Source organism: Falco rusticolus, chromosome 11 (genome assembly GCF_015220075.1).
Source record: "Falco rusticolus isolate bFalRus1 chromosome 11, bFalRus1.pri, whole genome shotgun sequence".
NCBI classification, from domain to species: Eukaryota; Metazoa; Chordata; class Aves; order Falconiformes; family Falconidae; genus Falco; species Falco rusticolus.
In genome coordinates, this window is record NC_051197.1 from 13,905,248 (window position 1) to 13,932,405 (window position 27,158).

General features: G+C 39.3%; 2 protein-coding genes across 17 annotated transcripts in view; one reads left to right on the forward strand and one right to left on the reverse strand.

The window, feature by feature from the left end:
• The window catches only part of FUBP1 (far upstream element binding protein 1), a 36,608-nt gene extending 28,885 nt beyond the window's left edge, over nt 1-7,723 (reverse strand). For 8 of the 14 annotated variants that reach the window (XR_005106867.1, XR_005106865.1, XR_005106862.1 and 5 more), the window contains exons 1-11: nt 7,502-7,719; nt 6,239-6,329; nt 5,226-5,288; nt 4,348-4,386; nt 3,966-4,005; nt 3,095-3,144; nt 2,931-3,002; nt 2,591-2,648; nt 744-906; nt 566-664; nt 382-483 (exon numbers count right to left, since the gene is read on the reverse strand). Coding sequence is in view for 8 of the 14 variants with exons in the window: in XM_037404901.1 (XP_037260798.1) it covers nt 382-483; nt 566-664; nt 744-906; nt 2,591-2,648; nt 2,931-3,002; nt 3,095-3,144; nt 3,966-4,005; nt 4,348-4,386; nt 5,226-5,288; nt 6,239-6,329; nt 7,502-7,615 (891 nt within the window). In the remaining 6 variants the exon portion in view is untranslated. Of the gene's footprint in view, nt 1-381; nt 484-565; nt 665-743; nt 907-2,590; nt 2,649-2,930; nt 3,003-3,094; nt 3,145-3,965; nt 4,006-4,347; nt 4,387-5,225; nt 5,289-6,238; nt 6,330-7,501 lie in introns of all 14 variants that reach the window. The other 6 variants (XM_037404906.1, XM_037404907.1, XM_037404904.1 and 3 more) reach the window with 4 other exon arrangements.
• Nucleotides 7,724-7,944: 221 nt separating this feature from the next.
• DNAJB4 (DnaJ heat shock protein family (Hsp40) member B4) overlaps nt 7,945-27,158 on the forward strand; it is a 32,130-nt gene continuing 12,916 nt past the window's right edge. Inside the window, exons 1-2 of one of the 3 annotated variants that reach the window (XM_037404909.1) lie at nt 7,945-8,111; nt 26,143-26,430. In XM_037404909.1, coding sequence (XP_037260806.1) covers nt 26,220-26,430 — 211 coding nt within the window. In that variant the 5' untranslated portion in view covers nt 7,945-8,111; nt 26,143-26,219. The other 2 variants (XM_037404911.1, XM_037404910.1) reach the window with 2 other exon arrangements.

Below are 27,158 nucleotides of genomic sequence, written 5' to 3' on the forward strand. Positions count from 1 at the left end.
AATGTGGATTCCAGCAGATGAAACATTCAGCCTCACCTCTGATGAACAGTTAAGAGCTCATGACTTGCATAGTAAGTGGACTTAAATATCCTTCTGTAACGGCCAAACTCCAATTTCTATAACAACATTATATACTTAGTCATAAAGTTTATTTCTTATTTGATAAAAAACTCCCAGCTAGCTGAAACTGTTCAGAACAGCTGGTAATGTAAAGTGAATACGGCACACCATTTAGCCATGATTTCAGTAATGACCAAGTAATACTTACATGCCACAATCACTTTTGGAATCTGGTTAAGAGCTCTCAGTGGTATTACCCAGCTTAACATTTTAATGTTAACATCTCAAAATACAGTGAACAAGTTTTTCAACCATGCTTACGTCTATCCCTTCATTTCCTCCTATTCTTGACCCATATTCGTTGCGCACCTCTCTAAAGCCACCTTGATCACGAATTAACTCCAGCACCATTTCCTTGGCTTGCTAAAAGAAAAATGAAAGTTCATTTAGGTACTGCAACATCAGAATAGATTAAAAATGCTCTGAGTTCTGACAGACTCCTTACTTGAACTTTATAAGGATCTCCAGTTATCCTAAGGGGCTTGTCTGCACCAGTGTTCTGTGGACCGTCTTGAATCATGACCATTTTGACACCTGCCCGCTCCTGTTTGACAGAAGGGAGGTTAATACCCACTCAAATCCAAATTTGGTATTGCCACATTTAAAAGAAGATACATATATACCTGTAACTGTTTAATTGTCTCTCCACCTTTTCCAATAACTAATCCTGCTTTACTTGCTGGAATCATAATTTCTTGGACTGCATTTCCAGGTCCATCACCATGATGAAAGCCAGGTGCAGGTCTTCCCTTTTCAACTATCTGATCAAGTAATCTTTTTGCTGATCTGTGAAGGAATATATACATTTATAAACACACTTATTGCCACAAGTATCACTTGCCCAATCTTTTCTGCTTGGAAATTTTTATCTTTTTGATTTCAAAAGTTTCTGCAGAAGAAATATAATTACTATCACTAAGAAATACGAGGCAAACTCAGTAAATCTGTAACAGTAACTCAAGGGACTAACTGCAAGATAATGTAGTAAACCTAAAAACACCCCCATGTCAGAATACAAAAGGTGGTTCTTTACCAAACACGTGTTAAGTAAAAGCTACCTCCTCAATCATGACCATCATCCCTGAATTGTTACATTGATTAAACCTTCATCCAGAACAGAAGATGGAAACCTGGTCCTTTAAAATAATATATATATATATAAAAAATCCACATTAGTGAGAAGATTTGGAATCATTAAAATGTACCTTTTTTGTGTATTAACAAAAAAAATATTAAAAAAAAAAATCACCAGACAGAAAGCTTTTTCTAACTTTGCTTAATTTCAGTAGTAATTCATGTAACCTCTCATTCGACAGTAATTTTTCTTTACTAACAGCCAATCTTAAGGCAGATCTATTTTATGTTAAGTTTTATAAAAAGGCAACACAACCCAGACTGTAAAATAAACCTATAGCTTTAACACCACGTACCATGATAGCTGCTGCTTGATTCAGCATGCAAAGTAATGACATTTGTACTTGTAACTGTTACCACAACAGTGGACAAAAGCAAGTATATATATATTCACCACACATGTAAATAAGTTGCCGTGAGTTAAATCATGATTACAGCACTAACACCAGTTAAAAACTCTTCCCTCTAATATGTAAGCAGAATAAACTATAATTAGAAAATTCCCATAAAGGGATGACTTCATGAACAGCAGCCTGCTTGGCTGCAACATAAGAGGAGAATGCCACGTTACTTTCCCAAAGGAAAAAATGTAGCTGCAGGCCTTACCTGCAAACATGAAGTGGGAGCAGCTAACACAAATGAGGTAATGTAATACAAATACACTACACCTAAGCTCTTTCCTAGCAAAGCCAGGGTAAGCTGATCTTCAGGTGGTTACAACACCTCTGTGCCAGCAAAATATTTTTTTTTAAAAAAAAAAAGCCCACCCAAACATTTTGATTGCTATCATCCTCTTCCCTAAACATGGGAAGGGAAAAGTTACTTTGCTGATAGGCATTACATAGACATAATTTTTGTAACTTTTGGTTACCTTGTTTTATACATTCATTATATCAAAGACATTTAAGAACTCTGATGGGCTGGGCTTTATAGTAACTCCTATTGTTACATATTACTGATTTCCCACATTTTCCCTGTTATCTTCCGATTTCTGGTTAATAATGAGTTTCTTTTCAGCATACATTTCTTTTTAGTATATATTCACATATTTCATTCTCAAGCTGATAACAGCACATGGTTAACATCTATCTACAACAAGATTTGGACTTGACAAAGTTGAAGTTCCATATTTTTGTCTTAAAACTCCGGTATGCCGAGAGATCTGACTGCAGGTTCAGGGCTTTTTTTCATATATACATATAATTGTCACCAGACTGCCTCTTCAATAGAATAAAATGCATAATATTATAAGCATACTATCCAGATACTGTATTTAGATCTAAGAAATTAAGTGTGTTGCTGTTACATACGAACACGCAAAATTTGGTTTACTTACTGAACAGACTCTGGTGTTCCAGTTAGCATACATGACCTTTCAGGCAGGCCTCCACTATCTACAATCATAAAATAAAACCAATTTATCAGCAGTGTTAAGTCAGAAAGAGATCATTAAATTAAACATAATATGCAAACTACTGGAACTTCACTGAAGTAGAAAAATCAGTGCATCACAACACGTGTTTCTTTAGACTGTGGCAATTGCAATTAGTACAAAGCATTAAAATATACCTTAAATAATGATGCAACCAATTAGAAGCAAGTTATCAGCCTTCTGAACTTTCTACCAAAACCCCCCACCAAAATAAACAAAGAAAAAAAACCCCACACATAGTTACCAGGTGCAATCTGTATTTTACAGCCAGACTCCTGCTGTATGCGTGAGATCTGCTCTCCACCTCTGCCAATTACTTGAAGAAAGAAAATACAGAAAAATTATTTATATTAACAGCTTCTGCTAACATCCCTCACTATACTACAACACCACATCCATACTACTTACTGAATCCAACCATTCCATCTGGAACTTTGTACTCCTCTGTCATCACAGATCTACAGAGAATGTTAAATCAAACAAAAGACAACTGCCATTCAGAGACCATACTGGCATTGAATTTAGATATATCCTCCCATTAAACTAAAGAATGCTACTGCTCCCTCTATCACCTTGGCTTACTTGCATCCCATTAACTTTACCACGTAGTCATGCAAGCGCAGTACTAAGTAAACTGGTGAAACACAAAAGTAACCACAAAATGTTCAAGTATAATAGGAATCAAAGTTTTCCTTAGTCCTCTCCACTACCAGATGTGGCGTACAGAGGCCACTGTAGCATTTTCAGTTTCATCTGTATATCCAAAGTGTGCTGAAGATACACCAATTTCACATCTCATCTATCAAAACCAGCCAATGCATAAGAATGATAGTTGGATGTGTTGTTTAAAGAAATAAGCAGAGAAAACTACTAAGTAGTAGCAAATGTAGCTACGTTGTAATATGTTGTGCTAAGTCTGTTGGTTGGTTTTTCAAAAGTCAGTAGCTTTCCTTTCTGTTTACAAAATAGCATCAACCTTTTCCCCTTCAGACTTCCTTCCAACTTTGGTAATGCTACCTACACTCAGGTACTAAAAACCAACAACACATTTTCCTTTTACTAAGCTTGATGCACAGCCTAGGCTGCGAAGAAAAAGAATTGAGACAGCAATATAGATGCATTCTAAGTGTTTGGCTTTGGATGTGAAGCTAAAATTTCAACATATCACACAGACAGAGTAATTGCTTTATGCATCGATACCCCCTTTTCAGAAAAATTTCTTGAAACTACTTTCTTTCAGTAAAAAGGAAAACTATTTAAGAGGCTGTGTAATTCTTACCTTTGCTGCTGATGCATCGGTGGTAGCTGATTCCCAAAAGCTATAAATAAATAGTTAAAATTAAATTCAAACAAGTGGTTTAATTTACAGCTAAACTTCTCCTTTGATAATAAAACTTAACTGTATGAACTTTTGTCTCAGTGGACTTTTTAAGAAGTTATCAAGAGATTTAGAAACAGCTAAAAAGATTCTCAACTGTTCCTAACAACTTTGTCAGTTTTACAAAGCAGACTCACACTGCTTCAAGAAAGTAAGACATAAACCCCCAGCCATTACTTTGATCTTACTGATTCAAGTTATCACCTACCAGAACACTGTTTCTTGTTCTGACAATGTTACACTTGTTTAGTTTTTTTTTGGCAACAAAGTAAAAATTACTTACAGTCATTCTGAGGAGCAACTTTCTTAGCATCTGGTTGATCTGCAAAATTAAGATTTTTTTAATTTTTCTGCCAAGAAATTCAAGAAATGTTTACACCTTTTAGTGTGAATTGTAACTTTCCAGTGTATTTTAGTCCCCCTTTCCTTTTTTTTCCTTTTTCTTTCTTTTTTTTCCTCCAATTTCAGGGAGTTGACCATCTGAATAAAAGAAGAGAGTCTCACGAACACTCAGCACTTGGTTAGTATAGCTGAAAAGATGTTAGGTTTTTCCATGTATCTATTCAGTAGTTTAACAAAAGGCAGTTTTCAGAACACACTGTAGGTTGCTCAGATACCCAGCCACTGAAACTTAACTAAGACAAGGAACAAAGTTTAGCTCTGTTGATTGCTCAAGCTAATGATGCTTCTATTGTAAAAAAAGAAAAAGAAAACCAAATCCATACAAAAATCAACAATGATTTAAAGAAAAAAAAATTCTGACAATGACCACAAATCTAGATCAAACATCTGAAAATACAACAGTATCACATGGCAATGCAATCTAATTCTGGATGTCGAATATGAAATTCCTATCCAAATATCAAGCATTTCATAGCATAAAACTTCAAAAAAAAGCAGATTCAAAGCAACTACATCACTATCATCCAAATCCTTTCTGTACAGTAAAGGAACAAAAGGCATAATCAACCTGTATCTGAAAAGATAAGACTTCAGATGCTTCCTTCCCACCCCAAAATAAAGGTTATATGAACCACCATAATTTATGTGCAGCAAAAACTCAGACACATATTCCAAGAAATATTTGTGTCAATCCAGAAAGATCCACTAGTTTATGTCATGTTTACATACTAAACACAGGTAATAAATAAAAATTCCTGCCTTTAAAAGGAGAGGGCATTCCCTCCCAGTGTGTTGTACTGCTCGGACTTGTCCAAGAGCCATCTACACATAAAATAAAAAGAATACATTACATATATCATCTGAAGCATCATTAGCTCATTTTTGTATATTAAAAACCTCACCTTTAATAGAAAAAAACCCTTTTATTACAGGACACAAGAACTCCTGATATAAAGCCTTAGTTACATTCTGTAGACTGAGTTTCAATCCTCTTAAAGGAAAAAAAGGCATTGCTCTTTTGTGAGACCTATGAAAACATTTCAACAAGCTCAGAGATTTTTTTCCACAATTTAGCCAGGATTTTTCGTGTATATTAACCATATCAAACCCTGTTAAGTTCAAACTGGCTACTTAGTAAGAGACAGAAGATGACACACACACATCTCAGAAGAAAACTTTACTGCAGTGTAAGACAAATCCAAAAAGCTGCAACAAGTTCGAAGATTCAAGTATGATCTTATCAGGGTTCACACATGCTATTGGCTTAAATATTAGACTAGGCAAGTGTCTACAAGGTAGAAAATTTTCTTTCCTGTCTTTTTTTAAAGTCCTATGCTTTTACAATGAAATGCATTAATACTTTTACTTGAAACATCAAATTTAAGGAGTGAGCACTTCCTTATCTGCTTGTAGTTTACAAACTAATCAGTCCTACACAACAACATAAGACTTAAATGACATACCTGTGTGTTTCTCAACCATTGATTTATCTGCCCACCCCCCCACATATATTTTCCCTTTTAGAGCATTTAAACCAGGTTTAAGATTTTTTAGAACAGGCTTACATTCACTTCAGGTTAGAGCACATTGGTTTAAAACAAATTTCCCCATTAAACTGAAAATGAAAAAGCATGTCATGATCTATAAAGGGAACAAAATGTTTTTATGCTATACTATGGGAAAAAACCTCACAAACAAAAAAAACCACCTGTATCTTTCTGGCACCGTGGCCATACCAAACAAAAATAAAGGCAGCAGCAACGAATGCATACCTCCATCCTCAAGAGGTCTTTTTTGTCCTCCATAACCGTAGTCGTTTGAATTCATTGATGTGCCAGCATCTCCTCCAATTTTTGCTGCAATCTAAACAAAAGGCAGAAATTGTGAGGGGAAAAAAATAATCCAGGCAGGCCTCATATAGTGCAGGTCTTCTGAACAGTTTTGAGCCATTTAGACAAAACGCGTATTAAAACGATCCCAAACAAGTAAATAGGAGACTGCTGCTAGAAACAGTTCGGCTCACAGAATTTTATTTTCACGTCTTAAAGGAGACCTGTGCTTATGCTTCAACAGCAAAGCTTCCTATGATTTCTTCATGGGTTGAAAAAAACCACTTGACTACCCGTCAAGCAACAAAAAACTTTTGTACGAAACGGGCTTTTCCTTTTCTACCCATTCTTCACGAAACACTGCGGTATCTCCCAGGCAGCCTGACCGCTAAAACTATTCCAAACCCTTGCAGTCCCGAAAACACCGGGTCTTCAAATACTGCTATAACCGCGACTGGCTATTACCGGACAAAGCAAAAACTCCCCCTGAGAAATAATGAAAACATCGCCCGTGGTGCAAACGCTACAAATAAAAATCCGGGTTAAAGAACACGCTAAAAGCCAGCCCTCGCCGCCTTCACTCCGCAGGCCGCGGCACTTCCCAACCGGTCTGAGCAGGCTGGCGGCCACGGCGGGCGCCTCGGGGAACACAATACGGGCCGCGGGCGGGGCCGCCCGCCCTCTTGCCCCCCGGCCGCCCGAGCGGCCCAGCAAGGCGCCGCGCCCCCGGCAGCCGCCGCTGGCCGCCGGCTGAGATTTCACCTCCGCGCAGGCCGGCAGCCGGGGCCCCACAGCGCCGCTCCCCTCACCATGCCGCCCCGCGAAGACGCGAGTGGCTGCAGGCCGAGCCGGGGCGCTGCGGCCGCCCGGCCTGCCAGCCCTGCCAGCCGGCGATGGCGGAGCGCAGGCGGCCGGGAACTGGCCGGAAAAACCCTTCACGGCGCAAGGAAAGCGGGCGGCGGGGGCGCTCGCCGCGGCGTGCGCGGAGGGGGGCGAGGGGCCGGGACAAAGCTCCCCCCCCACCCACTCGGCAGACACATCTTGGCGGAGGGGACCCCTCCTCAGGTCTCCCCGGGGCCCAGCGTGGTCAGGGCGCCGCCCGCTGACTCCTCCCGCGGCTCAGGCACGGCGGCCTGGTCAGCGGCCGCCTCCAGGCCCCCGGAGTCGAGCGCCCATTGATTTGACAGAGCCACGTTACGCACACACCTGCCTAGCCCTCTGCAGCGCATCTTTAAAGGCATCGTTCACTCCTCCACCTCCACCGCCGCCTCCCCCGGGAGCGCCCGAAGCAGGAGGGGGCACCGTGGAATAGTCCGCCATACTCGCTCAGCCACCGCTTCCTGCCCCACTCGCTGCCTGCCAAGAAAGAAAGAAAATGGCGGCGGGCGGGAGCCTTTCACATTCCTGCGCGGCATCGTGCTCGGGGGGGGGGGGGGGGGGAGGGAAAGCGGCGTGACCTCGCGAGATGTCGGGCGAGATTTCATCGGGGAGCCGGAGAACAGCGGAGAAACCTCGCGGCGTTTCGGCCGAGCGCCGGGGCGTGCCCTGCGGCGGGGTGGGGAAGGGGGCGGCGAGCTCGCGATGTTTCCGTAGCGGTACGAGTGGTTAGAGAAGCCCGGTGATAGGGCTCGGGGCGTCACGTGGTACGAGGGGAAGGCGGGGGCGGGGGAGCGCTGCGCCCTGCTCGCGGCGCTGGGGGCGGATCTCGCGTGACTTGGTTTCGGACCGTGGGTGCGCGAGTGGGAGCTGTGCCTGGGGCGCGGAGGCTGCCGGGAGCGAGCTTGGCCCGGGGGGCGTCTGAGGCGGTGACAGTTGGGTGAGTGCGTGAGGGAGGTAATGGGAGGGGGCCCCAGGGCGACCGGCGCTGCTGCGGCTTGGCCGCCTGCCCGCGCTAGGCTGCGCCTGGGGAGGCTCTGTGCCTTCCCGGCTGGTTCCTGGGCTGGTGGGATACTGCCCTGAGCCCCGAGCGGAGCAGACAGCCGGGCTGTTTCCCGCCTCAGCGCGGCGGTGCCCTGTGGAGGGGCTCCCCGTAACGCCGTGCCGTGGCGCCTGGCGTTGTGCGGCCGCCTGGCGCTGCCAGTGTCCCCGCTATGGAAAATAACCAGGCTCCATTTCCGGGGGAGCAGCCTTGGCGCCTAGTGCTGGAGGCTTAACGGGAGCGGGAGAGCCCAGGGCCGCCTGGTCGGGCTTGTTGCCGAGCCCCGCGGAGAGGCAGAGCCGCGGAGCCGGGGGGCAGAGCGGGCGCCGCGCCTCCCCGCCCCGGGCTGGCCTGTCACCGCCGCGTCCCCTCGGGCGCCCGTTCGGAACGGCTTTTCGGCCCTGCACCGCCCCGCGGGACGGGGCCTGCCTTTTCGTTGCACCTTTCGGGGAGCTTCGCTGGTCTCTTCCTGCAGCGTCCGCGATTGTTTATTTCTTAGTTGAAAATGGGCGCTGTTCCTGTACAGTTTTTACAGTTGCGGGGATTTTTTTCTTCGCTGCGCAAGCACAAGCTTTAACGAACAATTGGAGCTAGTAATGCTTTAATCTAGGCCCTGTTTAGGTCCTGTGACCTGGTGGGGATGAACTGTCATGCTGAATATGGATAACTGTTGCAAAGGCTTTGCATCTAGATAAGGTCATAGAATATCTACTTAGCTGTCATAGCAGTACGGACTAGATAATACTGAAGGGGAGCTAAGCACTACGACTACTTTCTGTATTGCTTTGAGGGCAGGCTTTGCAGATTTTTAAGAGTTTATTTATACGTGTCGATCTGTAGCTTCTTTGTGGGCTCTTCCATATTTTTTTTTTAAATATACTTGTTTTTTAAATGAAGTGTAGGAGGTCTTTTCCAACCTAAATGAGTCTCTGTTTCTCTGTTGTCAGTACTTTTAATTAAGGGACGGTTGTTTTGGACTTTGCCTACTTTTGGACTACGCGCAGTAAGTGAGAAACTGTTGAAGTTGTAGAAGAAAATGTGCCTTGGCGAGCCCTGTAGTTCCATGCTGCCTTAAGGAGTTCCTGGTTTCTCCTTAGTCCCTTCAGTTCTGGCTGTTTATAAATGGGATCATTCGAGCAGACCTTAAGACACAGTGCTGCTGCTGAGGTCGGGTTACCCTGCATCTCCAGTCCAGATAACGCTAGCAAAGGAGGCTGAAAACGTGTGCTAGATTTTTTTTCCCTTCTATAAAACTTTTGAAGTAGTATAGCTCAAAAGAGTTTTAAGATTAATATATTCCAGAACATTAAAATTCCTCCATGCTTCTAGGCAGATTGCAGTGTATAATTAGAGGTAGGTGAAACTTGCTGCTGTGATACTTCTGCTGAAAAAGCCTGTTCAGAAGAACTAGCATATACTTTCCATTAATGTAGCTGTATTAGTGGTGGAGGGGGAAGCAAAAATAGGTTTGGAAAGTGGAAACTTAATTTTTATGCTTGACTGTGCTATTTCTAAACAATAATTTGACCTTGAACTATTTTTTTTCATTTCCTTTGTTGCTGAGAATTTGGCTATGTATACCAGGCTTGTTATGCAATAGTAGTTGACTATGATGCATCTATGCTAATGCTGGCTACTGGCTATGTCTTTTATGGCTCTTCACTTACTAAAGATGTGGAGCATCTATGTACTTTGCTTTTTATTGTTACAAAATGGGCTAATGATTCTTTGCTAAGTTCTGTGAGACAAGCCGGTAGCTGTATAACACTGATGATATTTTAAAGCAGTTATAATGCCGTGGACGCACAAACAAACCACAGTTATATTTTTAATATTTTTTTTTAATCAGATACTGTGTTTACGAGGGAGTTTGTTCTTCTGCCAAAAGGTATTCAGGGTACTTCTAAATATAAGCTAGTTTAGGGTATTGCGAAAACATAGATGTAAAAGTGTGGAACTGACTCTGTCTAAGCTGAGGCACTTCAGTACATGCTTGCATTTTCTTTTCAGTTGTTTCTTTCCCTTTAATAATTGACTCCAACTTTGGTCTGTGGTGACCAGAGCAAAGAATAAGGCAGTTGTGAAGGAAGTGGTTAGCTATTACAAGTAAGGACCTTGTACAGGGTTATAAAGGATTACATTTCTTGTAAAGTTGATTCTGCAACTCTCTGGGTAGTGTGTTTTGTTTAGCTTTGCCTTAGTGTCTAAATACCTGTACAGGAAAACTGATTACAGTCTTTTAACTATCAGAGAAGAATAACCATTGTGATCTTTTTAAATCTGCCTGCTATGCTTTCTGCAAGTCATTGCTGGTGTGGGGAAATGGGCAATTTGCAATTGGTTTCTGATGATTTCATCACTTTGGGAGATAGAGGTCAACTGATTCAGATCCTAACTGTCAGCTGGTGCTCCTGCACTGGCAAAGAGTGTCCAGGATCTGCAATATTATCAGTAAAAAATTCCCTTAAGTAACTACTGAAGAGAAGATTAATCATGTGCTCTGTATATGCTGGTTTTTTATGAGCTTTCATATTTACTACATGTGCACTGAAGTAAAAATTAATAATTTCAGATCCACAATTTGGATCTGAAAGAGAACATGCTGGTGGGGAAATCATAATACTAAAGCATAACTTAAACTGTCTACAATCTATACAATGCTCATAATTAAGTTTTCTTATGAGAGAGATGAGGTCAAGGGGAACAGTTTTTAGTACTGAAACAGTAAGATTACTGTGTAGAATTCACCAGCCTAAGATGATCCAAGTGATAGCTGTGTCTTCCTAGTCAACACATACTCCTATTATGCTTCGTTCCAGACAAATGCAGAAGCATGGGTTGCTACAGAGAAATTAGAGGGGTTAAGAAAACTTATTTGTGGGAGAGGATGAGAGTGTGGGAGAGGAACAGCAGTCTGCTCTGCTGCAGCTGCTGTCACATCTGCCTTTCCTTCGGTGATGCTAATGCAGCTTTCGTCTTGGCTTTTGGGGGAAGGGCAGGAGTGAATTTGCTCCCTAAGCCCATAGCTAGGCCCTTGTGAACCAACTTTTATATATTAAGTTTCCAAAAAATGCAGATCTGTGGGGAGTTTTGGCTTGCATTTAGTTGTGCTGCTTTTCTTAGCAAAAAAGTTTTACTGTATCAAGTATTTGAAGAAAAGCTGTGTAGCTATTGTAGATTCTTTAGAATACCTGTCTTGCACATTTTACTCTTGTGAATCTTATTTCAAATGGATTTGATTTAAAGTTAGAAGTGGGATGGAGCTGCTGAAAGGAAATTTAATAGTAAAACTTAAAAGGGAAGAAGGGGTCTTAGCCCCAAGGTTTCTGTTGAGGTCTACCAGCAAATTTGATTTTGGGCTTGGGGGCAGTTGAGCAATAAAAGATTATTACGACCTAGCCTCTAGAATTTTGACTAGCTTAAAGAAGGCTATCAAATTGCATTAGGCCACCATTGCATTAGGTGTGTCACAGGTACAGAAGGATAAATCAGAACATGCACTTCTTCCTTAAATACAGCCGCAGTATGCAGTGAGGCAGCACAGATCACCATATAGAAAGAATGTAGTGCAAAAAGGCAGCTGGATAATATTAGTCAGCGTGATAATGTGGTCATCAGTCTTCAGTGTCAGAGTTGTTCAAGGGGGTTGGATGTTTTTGTGTGGATGTCATGGGAAGGAAGGCTTTGAGAGTGCAGATAGTTTGTTTGCTGTTAACATCTGCAAAACACCTCAAAGATGGGGGAGAATGAGGGGGAGAAAAAGTGTGAAAAGCCTTGCTTGAAATAAGTGGTTTAGTGGAGCTAGGCATGGAAGTTGATGTGAATAGGGATTAAGAAAGGCAGAGATGGGGACTGAGGGACTTTGAAAGAGAGAACAAATAATTAATGCAGTAGCTGTAGAGGCTAGAAGTGCTTAATGTATCAGTCTGTCAGCAAAGCACTGAACAATGTGCATTCAGGTCCTGTTAATAAGTGTGTAAATTACATAGCTTGTTGAATTAAGGCAGTGATGTTCAAAATTTTCATCTTGGAAGTGGGAAAAGACTGATTAGTTTCAAGAAATCGGTGTATTTCCCTATTATGTAGGCCCAATTCCTGGTAGTATTCTTTCTGATACTGTTTAATTGCAGCTAACAACTATATTTGTTACTTTGTGACTCAGAGCACCTTTTTTTTAAACCAGATTGTGCCTATATTATAGTGTCAATTAAGAAGACAAGCATAAAAGATAAATCTTTTGTGAGGGTGAGTAATGAAAAATGGAAGAGATGGGTTAAAAGCTCCAAATGACTAATCCCTTCATTCCACAAACCCATGATTATGACAAGCTAATCTAAACTTTATTGTAGGGGTTCCATGCATGTTTTGGGAAAAATAAAAGTTTGCAGTGAAGTTTATGAATGTGTAAGGGTATTTTTCTCTTTAAGAAATCAGTATCCAAAGGCACCTTAGAGAAAGCTCTAGTCTAACTGTTCTTTCCGTATCTATTTGTGGTTAAAAGTATCTTGGTGTAACCATCAAAAGCCCAGCTGTGTTGAAAAATGAGCTCTCAACAGCGCTGCATAGACTTGGAAAGAGATGAATGTTGCTGGCTTAATCTCAGATATCACTTAAAAAAAAAATCATTGATGTGGACGTCATGATATGGCTTGATGTGAAGAGCAAGAAAACAGGAGGTTCTGGAAGTTTAAACAAAAAAAAAATACACCTGTAAACCTATGGATTGGTATATCGGTATTTTCTGTAGAGAATGTGAAGAGGAGGTCTTTTACTTTGTTTGTACAGATTGTTACCTGTTAGGAATCCTGTCAGTGAACTGATGCTGTGTAATGTTTTCATTAAATAGTCACGGAAATGGCAATTTTTATTTGCAGGTGGCCTCTACTTCATCGCTGTTCTTTGTACTGCATTTTTTCAGGAGGGGCAAGGAGAAGGTTGAAAATGTTGCTTTGTACAGTGAAATGTCTTTCTAGAACATGCTGCCATGCAAAGGTTGAACTTTTGTTATGAGTTTGAGTGAAATTTTTCATGAAACTAGAATTTCTATAGTCTGTTAGTACAGTAGCTGCTGAAATTTGCTATTGCTTTAAAAAATATTACCACTTTAGAAAACCTAGACATTTTCTGCTTAATTGTTCATCTTTCCTTGTTGTACCTTCTTTACCTTTTAATTAGGCATGCATCATTTAATCTAGAGGAATAAAGTAATTTAAGTGATGAACTGCAAAATAGGTCTACTAAACTGCCCACTTCCCTCTTCTTTTCCCAAAACTCTCACAGGTTGACTCGGGGGTAACTAACAACACATAAGAAACCTGATTTGAGCTATGGGATATGGTTGAAACATTTGAAAGACTAATGAGCAACTATTTTTGACTTCTGTTACAGCTGACTCTTGTAAATATAGCTAGGGCTGCCTGTTTTTGTCTTCTGTAGGTGAACAGAAGTACGTTCTTATTGACATGTGTTCTTTCAGGTTAGAGTTGTTCTAACATCTCCTTTTCAAATGTCTTTGTCCAACAGTTCAGCTTGTGTTTTCAGCCTTGCAAGTAAAACTATCTGCGTGAATCAGAGCAGTTGGGTGGGATTTTGACGAGTACACTCTGGAAAAAGCATCTAGTGTGACCATCTCCTTTTGCTTATGTAAGAACAGTGTGATCACATGTTCATAGCAAAAATGTGTGCAGTTCCTTATTTAGTAATGCATCAATAACCTTCATCTTGTTTGAGTACAACAGCAATTAAACACAATATAATGTAGCTGAGTCACTTTTCCAAGTAGATTTATTTATTTTGCATTTTTTCTTTGCATCAAGACTGAGAAAATAGTTTATTTTCTACTGGAAACTATTAATTTTTCTCATTATTACAGGAAAAAAGTAGAGCATTGATAGGGATTGTGCAGGCATCTTCCACCTACCCTTCACTTTTCCTCCTCTTACATGTGGCCCATAACCATGATCATGTTTATTCAGTTTTTTTTCTCTCAACTGTTCTGTTTACCGATAGCTTTTTAATTATGTCAGGGGGGAAAAAAAACCACTAATACTTTTGCAAGAAGAAAATATAATGTACAAACATGACTTGTGTCTTTTTCTTAATTATGGAACATGACTGAAGTAGTGCTACAACTCTACATAAGCCTATCAGTCTTCAGTATAAACCTGTATAATCTTCACCTTTAGCAAAATATTTCTATAATGTGTTATGTTCCACTGATGAATGTTCCAAACTGGCAGTGTGTTGGGGACTTTTTTTTTTTTAAATAGAATGGATCCAAATACATAGTGATATGCTGAGGATCATTGAAAAGAAAGACTTCAGGTTTAGATAGGTTACATGAGTCATGCCAGTGCCAGCTTCCCAGAGGTTTTTAGCAAGAGCTAACCTGTAAGGACTATCTTTGTTCTACAGGAGCCCTGAGTTCTCGGCTGCTGTCTCTTTGCTGAGACAGCAGGTTGTTAATTATATTATTTGGTGGAAGAAACTCCTTAAAATTCCTTTGCTGTGTGTGTGAAGGAATTTGAGTGAAGGAATTACTACCATACTTAAGGTAAATGCCAGTAAATTGTCATAGGTGGTGGATACCCTCCCTTTTCTACAGGTGAAAGGCTAAAAGAGGAGCTGTTGTATGCTGCTTCTGTTGAAACAAATAGTCTGCACATCCTAATGTTTCCTGGGTGATAGGCAGTTGTGATAACTAACTTTATATAAGGTATTGAAATAAATGCGTTTAAAAAGCCTTTTAAAAATTTTTTTTTCGTTTCAATTTCTTGAAGGAAAGTCAGCAAGGGTTATTGTGGAAACTAGCACTATTTTTCCATTGTCCTTTTCCTGTTAATCAGTACATAGCACTACTATTAGGTCACAGAAGTTCTTTAACACCAGAATTCATTTGGTGGAAGAATGGCAGGGAGCCAGTCATGGTTCCCAGAGTCTGAGCTGGCCTTGTGTCCGCTCTCAGGGAGCCCAGAGCAAATGTTACTTTGGTTTGTGCCAGCTGGCCCGGGTCCGTGGGGTGAATGCTGGATGCAGGAGGAGTAGCATATGAGCTGGCTATTCTTTCTCTATAGTTTTAGGGAGATTTTTGCCCCTTCTTTGCTGCAAGATTGGGGCTGAATCCATTGAATGTTATTGTTAAGCATCACTTTTACTGAAAACAGGAATATTAGAAACATCTTTACAAGTGTTACTAAATAGCTGTTTTTAAAAAGTCTGTTTATTATAAACAGCACCCCTCTTAATTTGACTTATGTGGAAAACAGTACAGATGAACTTAATATTCATTGCTTATTTTCCAAGTTTTGTATTATAAATCTGCAGGTAGGGAAATGAGGGTAGATGTCGACGCATCTTTTCAGGGTTTTTTTTTGGTGTGTGTGAATTGTGCGAGAGCATACAAGCAACTGATAGTTTGTGTCATAGGAACAGATGAAGAGGTGGTACGAGAGAGAGAGCATGGTTGCAAGTGGTACCATAGCTTGTACTTTCAAGTCAATTTTAAGTAACATGCCTCTAGTGTAGGTACACTTAAAAAAACCAACAAACCAACACAAAAAACATACCAACAAAACATTAACCTCCAATAAACACAAACCAAAAAAGCTCCCACCAACCGTTCTTGTAAGTGCTAATCAGTATGTTCAATGTTTTTTTGGAAACACACAAAAACGATACTGCAGTTGTATGACAAGGAAGCATGCTAGAACTAACATGTTAGTTGGAGCAGACCTCTAGCAGTTGGCTGAACTTGAGTTCTGAGTTGGCTGAGTTTGGGCAACATCTTTGTGTCACTGAGGTTGATTGCATAGTGCCAATGGTTGCATTTTAAGCTTCTGTGTTTTTTAAAGAGTGTTCATTCTTTAGAAGGTGAAAGTGGCTGAGTTGCATTATATTGAGATTCTAATTACTTTAATGAGGGTGCTTATGTCCAGTAAGTGTTCTGTTTAGCTCAGTAATTTGCATTCAAAAGTGGCCATAAGTAGATGCTTCAGGGAAAGTTAGAATAAAGCAAACACTTGATCCTCTTTTCTACCTTCCTAGAATTCCTGCTCTGTCAAGAAACGTGCAGTGGATCTCTTATATAGTATTTTTTCAATGTCCCGCTGAAACAACTTTTGAGTTTCCAGTGTCCTTTGGCAGAGAATTCTATGGCTTGTAGAACTTCTTAATTTTATGGTAGAAACTGGCTTCTGCTAGTTTCACATGGTGGCTCTGGCTTAGGTAGGAGTAGTCCATGAACAGTCCATGCCTCCTCTGCCTCCTCCTTTAGCCATCATTTGTAGGCCTCTGTGATTGAATTTTTTTTTTTTGACTGAAGAACTCATGTTGCCTCAATTGTTTCTCACATGGAATCATTACTATATCTTTGATCGTCTTTCATGATCCTTTTCTGAACATTTTTTTACAAAAAGAACATTATACTTGGTTTTGGGGAGTTGAGGGGAACAGAACTGCACAGTGTTATGGTGTAGAGGTACTATTGGTACTATATTGTTCATATGATACAATAATAGGTTTTTCTGGGTTTTTTTCTCTGTTCCTTTCCTAGCACCTCGTAAGACTTTATTTACTTTTTTTCCTGGCTATCTAGCGATATTATATTTTTGTTGACACTGATCAGAATTAATCAGTAGTGGGTTTTTACCTTTTATAAACAGTATGCATTTTGTTATGTGGTATAATATTTATGCTGAGAAAACTAGCATGGAAGTCTGTGGCATACATATGAAGCATATGTATAACGAATAAAATACTCCTATGTGACAATATTGAATATGTATTCAGGGTCTGAGTATGTTAGCACTTGAGGATCTGAAAGACTTGTATTGCAGGAGTGTGATGTTTCTTAAAGCAGTTAGTGGAAAGGATGTAAAAGTTAATCAAATAAAAAGCAACTAGTATTGGAGGGAAGAAGCACTGAACAATTACAAAGTATTAAACAGTTCATTATATTTAATATTTTGTTATATAACCAACACGGGAAGGTTGATGGCATGGAGTCACAAACCTGACTGGTACAGTGTAATAAATGTGTCATTTAAGTCTAACTTAATTTGTATATGGGCTGTTTCAGTACAGAATTCCTTGAGGCCTGAATAATTTCCTGAGTGATAGCAGGGTCAGCAGTCCTTTGGACAAAACCCCAGGCTTAGTATATGTAAAATTGAAAGTAGGAACTTTGACTACTGTTTTGGGTTTTTTTTTTTTTTTTTCTTTCTTTGCTCCGAGCTGGTAACTTAATGAGTAAATTGTGCAGAACGTGTCAAAACAGAACATTTTCTGGGAGGAAACACAACTTCAGCTTCCTTATGAATTTGATTTTTTTGTGGCAACAGTGAGAAGCTATTTCTTTTTACCAACACAATACACGTTTTCATATATATGTTTACAAAAGTATGTATGGCATCAATGTCATTAACTACTTGAAGGCTAGTCAGTGATGTGAGGGAACCTGTTCAGTGTTTTGCATTATTGGTATTTTTCCCGGTTGACCAATCAACTTGTTTTGAAAAAGGGTCCTTTGGCAGGAATTTGTGTGGGTGGAAACCGAAGCAGTGGTTGAATCTAAGTCAGGAATTGAAAAGCACTTGTGGAATCTGTTCTTTCAGAAGAGGGAAGGCTTAACCTCTTGATATAGTGTAAAAAACCTAAAACTGCTGCAGACCGAAACTGCATAGATAACAGAAACGTTAACAACCGAGAAAGAAGGAAGGGCGGGAGCTTAGCGCTTAGCATTTGGAGAAGGGATAGGTAGTACCGATGTAGATGAGCTCAACAAGAATGTAAATAGCCTTCTGATGTGGACGTGCTAACTGCTAAAAGAAAACAAACTAGGGTAAAATAATTGTGATAGTAATAGATCAGCGACTTCCTACTCAAATGGCCCCCACCCCAAAGAAGGTGGATCCTCCGCCCGGGGGTCATGCTGATACAGATTAAAACCAGCCGGGTGGGCACGTATTAGGTTGACACGTTAGAGTGGGCAATAAGGAAGGACTAATCGTTAGCTAGCAGGTGTTTTAAGATAACAGAAACTAAATAACAAAGACTTCTAATATATGCAAAGATAAACAAGAACTTCAGGTAACTGCCCAAGCAGATGAAAAGTATATCTGGAAGAGGCGCCAGAGGGAGGAGATTATGAATTTGTATAATAAATATCGGACCGCTTGTTGAAACGGTGTGCAAGTCGGGAGGAGCGATCCCCCTTGCACCTGGCGCCGCAGTAAACATACCTGCTTTGTAACTCTCCTCGAGTTGTAGAGCTCGATTCCGCACGTCACTGTAGATGCAAAACTTCTTGAGTTACTTTGTGCGTTACTTCGTGTGACCATACTTCGGATGCTTCCTTTTGGTTTTCTTTTTGTTTCCGTTCGTTTTTTTGATTGAAGTAGTTACACTCTTCTGAAGTAAGGGGGTGGGGAGTGGGTGGGTGTGTGGTTAGTTGTGTTTTCATCCATGTAATACATCATAGCTGAGTCCTAAGAAGTCTGCCTACTTGCAAGAAGATGTTTCATTACCACTCGGTGCGGAAAGTTAAATGTGGAAAATTCTTCCAAGTGTATTTTTGTTCTTCAGCTATCGTAGAGGTTGTGACTTAGTAGACAGGAATCAGGTATGAGAAAGCAATTCTTTATGTTAATGACATATAAGTTTGCTATGTTGTGATGTGGCATCAGTGTGCATGTGTTACTAGTGTCTTAGTCATGTTTTTGAAGATAGTTGCGTTGCTTAAACTCCCCAGTTACCAAATTCTGATTTAGTTAAACAAGAATGTGCACAAAGTTTAGGTCAAGCCGACCCACCCTCTCCAGTCGTTAATGCTCTAGTACCCACCTTCTCAAGTCGTCAAACCGGATGACTGAAAGGACTTCTAGTCAGGGGAGTCAATTTTCGTGAAACAAAGAACAGCTAATGGTAAGAGGGGGTCTGCAGCAGAAAAAGCAGCCCAAGCTGGCTCTGGAGTTTGTGAAGCAGTGCAAAGTAAGGGATATGTGCAAGAACTTAGGTGGAGTCACGAGGCAAACAGCGGGGTGAAGGGGCATAACTGCCCTGGCATGAAGACTCATACATATGCAAATAATTCTGAGAAATGTAATGAGTATGTATAACTGACAACATAAAGTGGGACCGGCTGAGAAATGTAATGAGTATGTATAACTGACAACATAAAGTGGGACCGGCAAAATAGTTCTGCATGCATGTTAGGTGGAACGATCCCTCATGCACCCTGCACCACAATAAATGCCTGCTTCTTAATACTGCATTGGGGTTAGGGAGCTTTATTCCCGGATTTTGGTGACGGTTGTAATAGTCTTTAAAATAAAATCAACTTCAGACTTAGATCTAAGTTTTGTTTCTTTTTCTATTAATGTGTGTACTTCTACATAGGTCCTAATATATATAGGGGGGATCATAATTTTCTGAAGAACCCAACCCCATAACTAAATAAACAGTAGTAAGATTTAATGTGATTAATAAACATGATGGCCATTTTCAGTTGTGTATAGCATTTCTAGCTTTTGCTCTACTGTTGCAAAAGTAACAAGAACAATAAAACTAATTAAAAAAATCTACTGACAGTGCCTGCTGTCATGTAGATTTTCTGAATACAATTGAAGGGTGCATGAATCACAGGCTTAAAAATTGATTTTGAAAGCTCAGAAGTGGTAAAAGTATATCTCTGGGTGATAGCAGTGTGCGTTTTGAGATTTAACATTTGCACTTGAGCTGTAAATTCATGTTGACTCTGGGATGTATATTGAAAGTAAATTTTCCCACAGAAGATCTTAAAAACATGTCCTTTGGCCTGTTGGCAGGAGCATAATTTCCGTATATTCCAGTAACATTATAAACATTATTTTGAAGCAGGTACTGCCAGTATAAAATGGAAGATATTTTTGTTGATGCTAGGGCTGGTGTAACTTGAATATAATGGATTTAATTGTCTTGGCTAACTTTGTATGCTGCAGGGTTTTTAAATATCTCCTCTTGAACCAAAAATAATCAGACGAGATTTTTCCAGGCAATACTATGGACTTTGTAAATATAGAAAGTATACTAAATTTGTGTCCTGTGAAGTACTGTTTCACAGTGACTTGGAGATATCTCTAATGGAAGCCAGATATATTTGTAAAGCATGACTATACCTATCCCACTACATTTCTTCCTTTTTCATCTGTGAGATCAAAAGTCAACAGCTTTTAATGTAAGCTTCAATTGTCAGTGAATTGCATTAAATTGCACTGTTGCATTTGCTTCAGGAAGAAATTATGATGTATGTAGTATGCAAACTGGTAAATACTTCAGGGTGCTTTTCAGTTTGAATCTTACAAGTAAAATCTCAAAGGCAATGTGTAATATGAAAGTATAAAGTAAGTATGCTTTTTTACAAATTAAATGTCACTGTATTTATTCATTTTTGAAAGCTTTTATGTGTGTTTCACTTTCTTTTATGGTTATTTATTTAGACTTAAAATCAGCCCTAGAATCATTATGGACAATGACCTTTTTACTTCCATCGCAGTAACATGTTTCTGCAGAGATCTGAACTAAAAATTTGATAAATTTGGGTAGTTAGTTTGGTATGAAGTACTTGACTAATAGATGAAGCTTTTCTTTTAGGCCACTGTGTGATCAGAAAGAACTGTTGCACTCGCTTTGTATTTTGTGTTAGATATATAAGAAAAAATTCAAGTATATGTTGCTTCTGTTGTGAATTCTAGAATTTATTTATGTATATGAGATCTACTGAGTAGTGAAACTATTTAATGAAATCATGAATGGGTTTACCTGTACACAGGTCTTATTCATAGTCCAAAAGTGTAAATGTAGCTCAGTCAACTACATACAGTTAAAAGATGAGGAGGAGACAAGTAATTGTCCAATTTTTTTTTCTCTGGGAAAATAATGGATGATCTTACAGGAAATTTTACTATTGTGTATGGATGTGCTTTCTTCAAACCATTGTGGACAAATGACAATTTATTCCATTAATTAATGTGCGTTTGCAAATATCATAATACTTAATTGTGAAAGAGCTTAATCTGGGGAGGGATTTGGCTCCTCTGCCTTGACATTTACGTGCACATGTATATTTATAGATGTGATCTGTCTGGAATTTGCCTCTGTGGTTTTGTTTGCTCTTTAACTTGTTCTGTGATCTAGTCCTGTCTTTTTCAGTTTTGTTTCTGAGGTTTTTAATAGGTGAGGAATACAGAAGAAATGACTTAATTTAAAGGAAATAATAAGCATTCTTACTCACCTTCAGATACTTCCGGGAATAATGACACTGTTCTGCTTAGAAGCTTTTCCTTAAAATAACCTTATATTGGTGCTAATTTATGATTAATCTAGAATTTGAGTTCAGGGTAACTATTATTGTGAATATTTCCTTGATTTCTGTTGTTCTTATGAAGGCTTCTTTAAAGAAAGCAACTAATTCAAGGTTAATATTATTAATGCAGCTTTTCTAAGAGCTGGAAGTGTGACCTTGCAGCCACTGTTCTGCTAAATTTATGATGTGTAACATTTGTCCATGTGTATGTGATTTAAACTGTGGTTGTTCAGAGAGAATAATGGGAAAGATATTTTAAAGCAATAATTATTTCACTGAAATACTTACTTGAGTACTGAATAAGAGTAGTCAAACTGTCTCAGAAGTGAAGGTGAACTGCCGAAGGAACTATTATCAGTTTCTTAGTGTGTATTTCATAAATATTTTTAGATTAAACAAAATCTTGTGTTACAAAAGTGAATGTCACTTTCTCGGTTGTGACCAAAGAACACAGGAAATCCTGTAGATTAGAGTGTGTTTGTATTAGGAAAGTTCTGTATGGTTTCAAAATTGTATTAAGTATTCATGAGAATTAATACATTTTTAAAATAAATTGTGTATCCTGCTCTTTAGTAATTTGTTACAGTTCAAGACACCATTTTTTTTTCAGCCAGTCAACTTTGAAAAAGTTTGAGCTGAAATTGCCATTTTATGTATTTGTTTTGTGATTTGGACTGTAACAAATACCGCTGATATAAGGAAGCGGTGAACAAACACAGTCTGCTGATTTTCACAGTGCATAATAAGAGTACTCTAAAGTAACTTATAAGAACAGGGGGACATGTCTGAGACTGCCTAGTTTGACAGAAAATTGGTTTATAGAATTGACTATAAGCAAAAGCTTCTTAGATACCGTTTGATACTACAGTGATGATAAAAAGTTTTTTCTCTGTATGCCTGAAACGGAACGCAGCTGTTGTATTTGAAGACTGTGTAAGCCAAGAACCGATGATATAGATGGTTAATTGATTCATAGTGTGATGTATCAGTCAGAAAATAGTGATGTGGTAGAATGAGGAAGAGATGTAGCTAATTGGTGTCAATTTATCTATTATGGTTTTGAGGTGGTGTCACATCCAAGTGCATTACTGGATTTGTGTGTCTGAGAAATTGCACTCATTCAGGAGTACTCTTAATCAAAGTCTTAGATTATAGCCTTAGTAATTTTATAGATAAGTAGTTTAGTGGCTTGCTCCTGGGAGGCTTGAGTAAGTTGCAAGATGCACTGCTGCTGGTTTGTCACAGCTGAGGCCAGCCCTGGCTACCTGTTTTGCCCTGTTAATGCTCCATAAGCAAATCCAGTTAAGAGCAACCACCCCTCCTTTAAGTAAAAGGTGGAAGTCCCAATGGGGGGTGAGCATGCATCCCTGTATGCCCCAATTAAAACTGTGCATGAGGAAGTGTGCGTATATTGCAGGTGCCTTTTGGTACTTGGACACAAGGTGTTAACCTCTGAAGAGGTGGCTGAAATACAAGGACTCTGGGAAATGGGTTTACTGACAGAATGCCCTGTGATGTTACTAAGTTCTACTACAAAAGGGGAAGGCCTTAAGGTAGGAATACAGAAACTTGTAAAGAACAAAATCCCATAAATGAGTTCATCTGTTGCACACTAGTGATGACCTTGCCTGTTTTTGTAGGGGACACTTATTCAAGCATTTAAACAAAAAATAAAAACCTTATTTAAACATATTGGAAGTGGTATCTTTTCACGGTATAGAAAAGTGCTTTTTTAAAAATACTTCCACTTCTAGGTGTATATGGTAATAAGGAAGATAGGACTATAGCAGTAAAAGTAATATTTAGTTGTTTTTTTTTACCAAAAAAGCTGTTTTGCTTTCTGTCTATTTGTGCTTATTTGAAGGGACTGCAATGCCAGAAGTCCTTGTGGTGAGTACATGAAGATGTTTCCTTTATTTTCTTTTCTTAATAATTCTGAAGAGGAATATGGGATAAAACAACAGAATGAACAATAAAAGAGGTGCAAAGATCAGATATTCAGAGTTCTAAAAATCTAGTAGCTGTGATTAATTATCTGTCCTTGAAACTGCACTAACACTAGAAGATTGGAAGGTATAAAAACTTGCCACATTACCAGATGGAGTTCACTGTCTGAAGTACTGGTATGATTGCATGTACCCAAATGATCATTAGCATGATCACTAGGTGTTATTCTTGTGCACGCTAGTCTTTTAATAATAATAACAACAATAATTATAAAAATAAAAAAATCACTAATTGTAAGGGAGTCATATCTCTCAATCTGTTACAAATTGTTTAAAGAACTTGATAAGCATGTGAGAGAAACTGCAGTCTACTAGTATTTCAAAAAGATCTCAGGTCATATGATAAAAGGAAGGTCTCTGCATGGAGAAGGAGGAGGAATGTGCTTTCTGGAAGGAGGTGCTCCAGTTATCTATCAGGTCTTAGAAGATAGATTTCAGATTGTAAATTTTACTCTGACATGAAGATCTCATGCAGGGCAGGAAGTAGAAGTAATGTAGTTATGGCTGTATATCTCGCTCAGAATCTTGAATAATTTTGTTTTTAGGGAGTATTTTACCTAATTAGGGTATAATTTGGCAGTTATGCCAGAATAGCATGTTCTCCTCTGTAGGGAGAGAAAGGATGCCTGAACAGTTACTCACTGTGATTGTAACAAAAAGTCACATTGTAAGTTTTGTTGTTACCAGATTTATTCCTGTAAGTTTTGACATTCAAGGGGAAGAAAATTCTGATTTAAGAGGAAATCCTGATGATTGGGTCTTTTAAAGAAGCTTGAGAAATGAATTGCTATATTTTACAAAAGGGAGGGGAGGGGAAGGAAGCACTAAGCCTTGCTAATTGCAGCTCCTTTACTATTATTTTAATATTTAAGAGGAGACGTTATAAGTGTTAATTCTTACACATACTTTATTTTTTAAACTAGCATATGCACCCACTGCTACTTTGCTCAACTAGAAGTTGTGAAAACGTAGTGAAAAATACAGTCCTAAAACTAGTCTGAGCTATTGCTGTTTTGACAGTTTTATTATATGACAATACAGTGACACAAACATCATGGAGTCCTTCTCTGACACTCACTGGTGGGAGTACTTCAAGTGATGTAAGTTATGTCCCCACCAGACGTTGCTCAAACCATACCATGGAAGCACAGCTGAGCATAACAACTCCTTATACTGCTAGTTTTGCAAGAGAATTCAAGGCTGCTTTAAATCTTATTCTGTCAATAGTGATGAAGTTTGTTTGCTGAAGTTCAGAGTATCGTAGCTGTTGGGTTTGGATGGTGATTTGTCATATTTGCATGGTTCCTTGACTGCTATATGCTACCTTTCTTAAACTTTTTCATCATTGAAAGGAAGGCAGTTGAGCCTAGTTGTCTTCATACAAGTAACTTCATAATTGAGCCTAGAAATGTTTTCATACCGATAACTTCTAGGTAGGACCAAAACTGCTGTATTTCAATACTTTGTTCCAGGGAGGAGCTGTTTTTCAAGCTATGCCAATCAGACTTGAAGTTTATTGCCATTCTGGCAAGTAGGGATAATTTCTTGCCCTATAGCTCTTAATTAACTAAGATCCAAAAGAAATCTTGCAGGTTGAAACTTCATACCATTCTTTCTAGAGAGCATGAGAAATACTGCAGTAGTAAAATTTCCACTATGTATTGTAAAACAGATGTGTAGGAACCACATTTCTGTCTGTTAACAGAAATATCAGATGAAATCGATTGGCTTGATATATCGCCGTACTTGTATAATAGTCTTGATATTGCCTTTAGTGTAGAATGAGGCTGGGACTGAGGGGTAACAGTTTTGGTCCGTTTTAACCAAGTGGCTTTAGTTGCGGTAAACTGAGTGGTACTTTTTGCTCAGGATCGATTTCTTACTGCTTGATAGTAGTACGTGGCTGCAGGCAACTGTGATTGAGGGTGGCTTAATTTTATTTTTAAAGAAATGAAGTTATGCTTTCTGAAGATTTGTAGTTAACTTAGGTGTAAAATACTTCTGTAGCCTTTGCTGGAAAGGGTACAAATCCATGCTGAAATATTTGGAAAACAGTTATATGTACAGCTGTCTCTATAGAAACTGTGAAGTAAAATGCTATAATTACTTTATATGGGCTCTACTGCATTTCTGTTGGGACAGCTCTCTCTTTAGAGCTGACTGGATTCAGCCCTGGCGGTGAAAGGCACTGTATCACACTGCTAAACCTTTAAACTTTCTAGTTGCTTCAGAAGGGAAGAAAAATAGAAGTTTAGCATTTTCTCTGTGTGTGTGTGTGTGCGTGCGCATGCGTGTGTATGAGAGTGAAAGCTGTGCAGACTGTTCAGCTGGGGCAGTCAGGGAAGTGACGTCCTGTATTATTTGTCGTTCTAGAAAGAGCGGAGACACGTACTGTAGATGGGAGGACTCTAAAGAGGGCTGTGTCTTGTCCAGTGTGTATAATTATTTACAAATGAGCAACGGGGGAAGGAATGAAATACGGAGCAGCTGTCTAGTGTTTCTTCAATGTATTTGAGAGTTTGTTGATTTATAACAGTTCTGTTTGTTTCAATTCCATATTTGATTTTTATTTTTCCTTCTCTAGCGCCTCGACGTTGCTAAGACACTGGACACTGCTTTCCTTATAGCAAGATAAAAATCTGAATTCCTCCAACACTCGGGATGGGGAAAGATTATTATTCTATCCTGGGAATTGAAAAAGGGGCTTCTGAAGAAGACATCAAAAAGGCTTACAGAAAACAAGCGCTTAAATGGCATCCAGATAAGAACAAATCCCCTCACGCAGAGGAAAAATTCAAGGAGGTTGCAGAAGCTTACGAAGTGCTGAGTGATCCCAAAAAGAGAGACATTTATGATCAGTTTGGGGAGGAAGGTATGTATGTGTCTGTTACACTCTGATCAGTCACTCTCATTAAGTTGAAGCAAAATAAACATAGATGACAGAAAAAGTCACGGTATGTGTTGATTTTTAGGCAACGTATTTGTACTGCTTGAAGTTTCACTCATGAGCTTTTTAATGTAAAATGTAATGCGGAGCTTTAATGCTGATCTAGTTTTTATTTCTTGTTTTAATATATTTTTATGGGGTTTTTTGAATCCCAGATACTTGACAGGCAAAAAGTTACTGAACTGAAAAGATTTCTGTGACCCATAAATAACTTTCTGGGATCTTTTACTGCTGTCTTCCCTTGCTATAGCACTTTTTGAGGTGCAGTTGAAAATAGATGTATTCTTTTCTTAAATTTTTGCTAAAGGGTTGTCTGCTTGATCTAAACAGGGCAGTCCTTCTGAGCAGAAGCCCAGGTGTCCAGTCTGTAGTTGTCCTTGGCTTCTTGCCTGGAGAGGAAAGAATTTGGCTGATGTCATGAAATACCAGAACAATTTTTTTAGCTTTAATTGTAAACAGTGATAACATGCCAAGAGAATGAGGCCTCAGAAATGTCATATTTATCCTAAAATGGTTATCTGGAGAGAATGACTTTTTATTTATTTTTGACCAATATGGCTTTCAGTCTTTTGATTGAGCAACAGAGGAAGTCATTAACATCCCTCCCCTTAACTGTATGGTATCAAAATTCTACATGAAATAATTACTTCCAT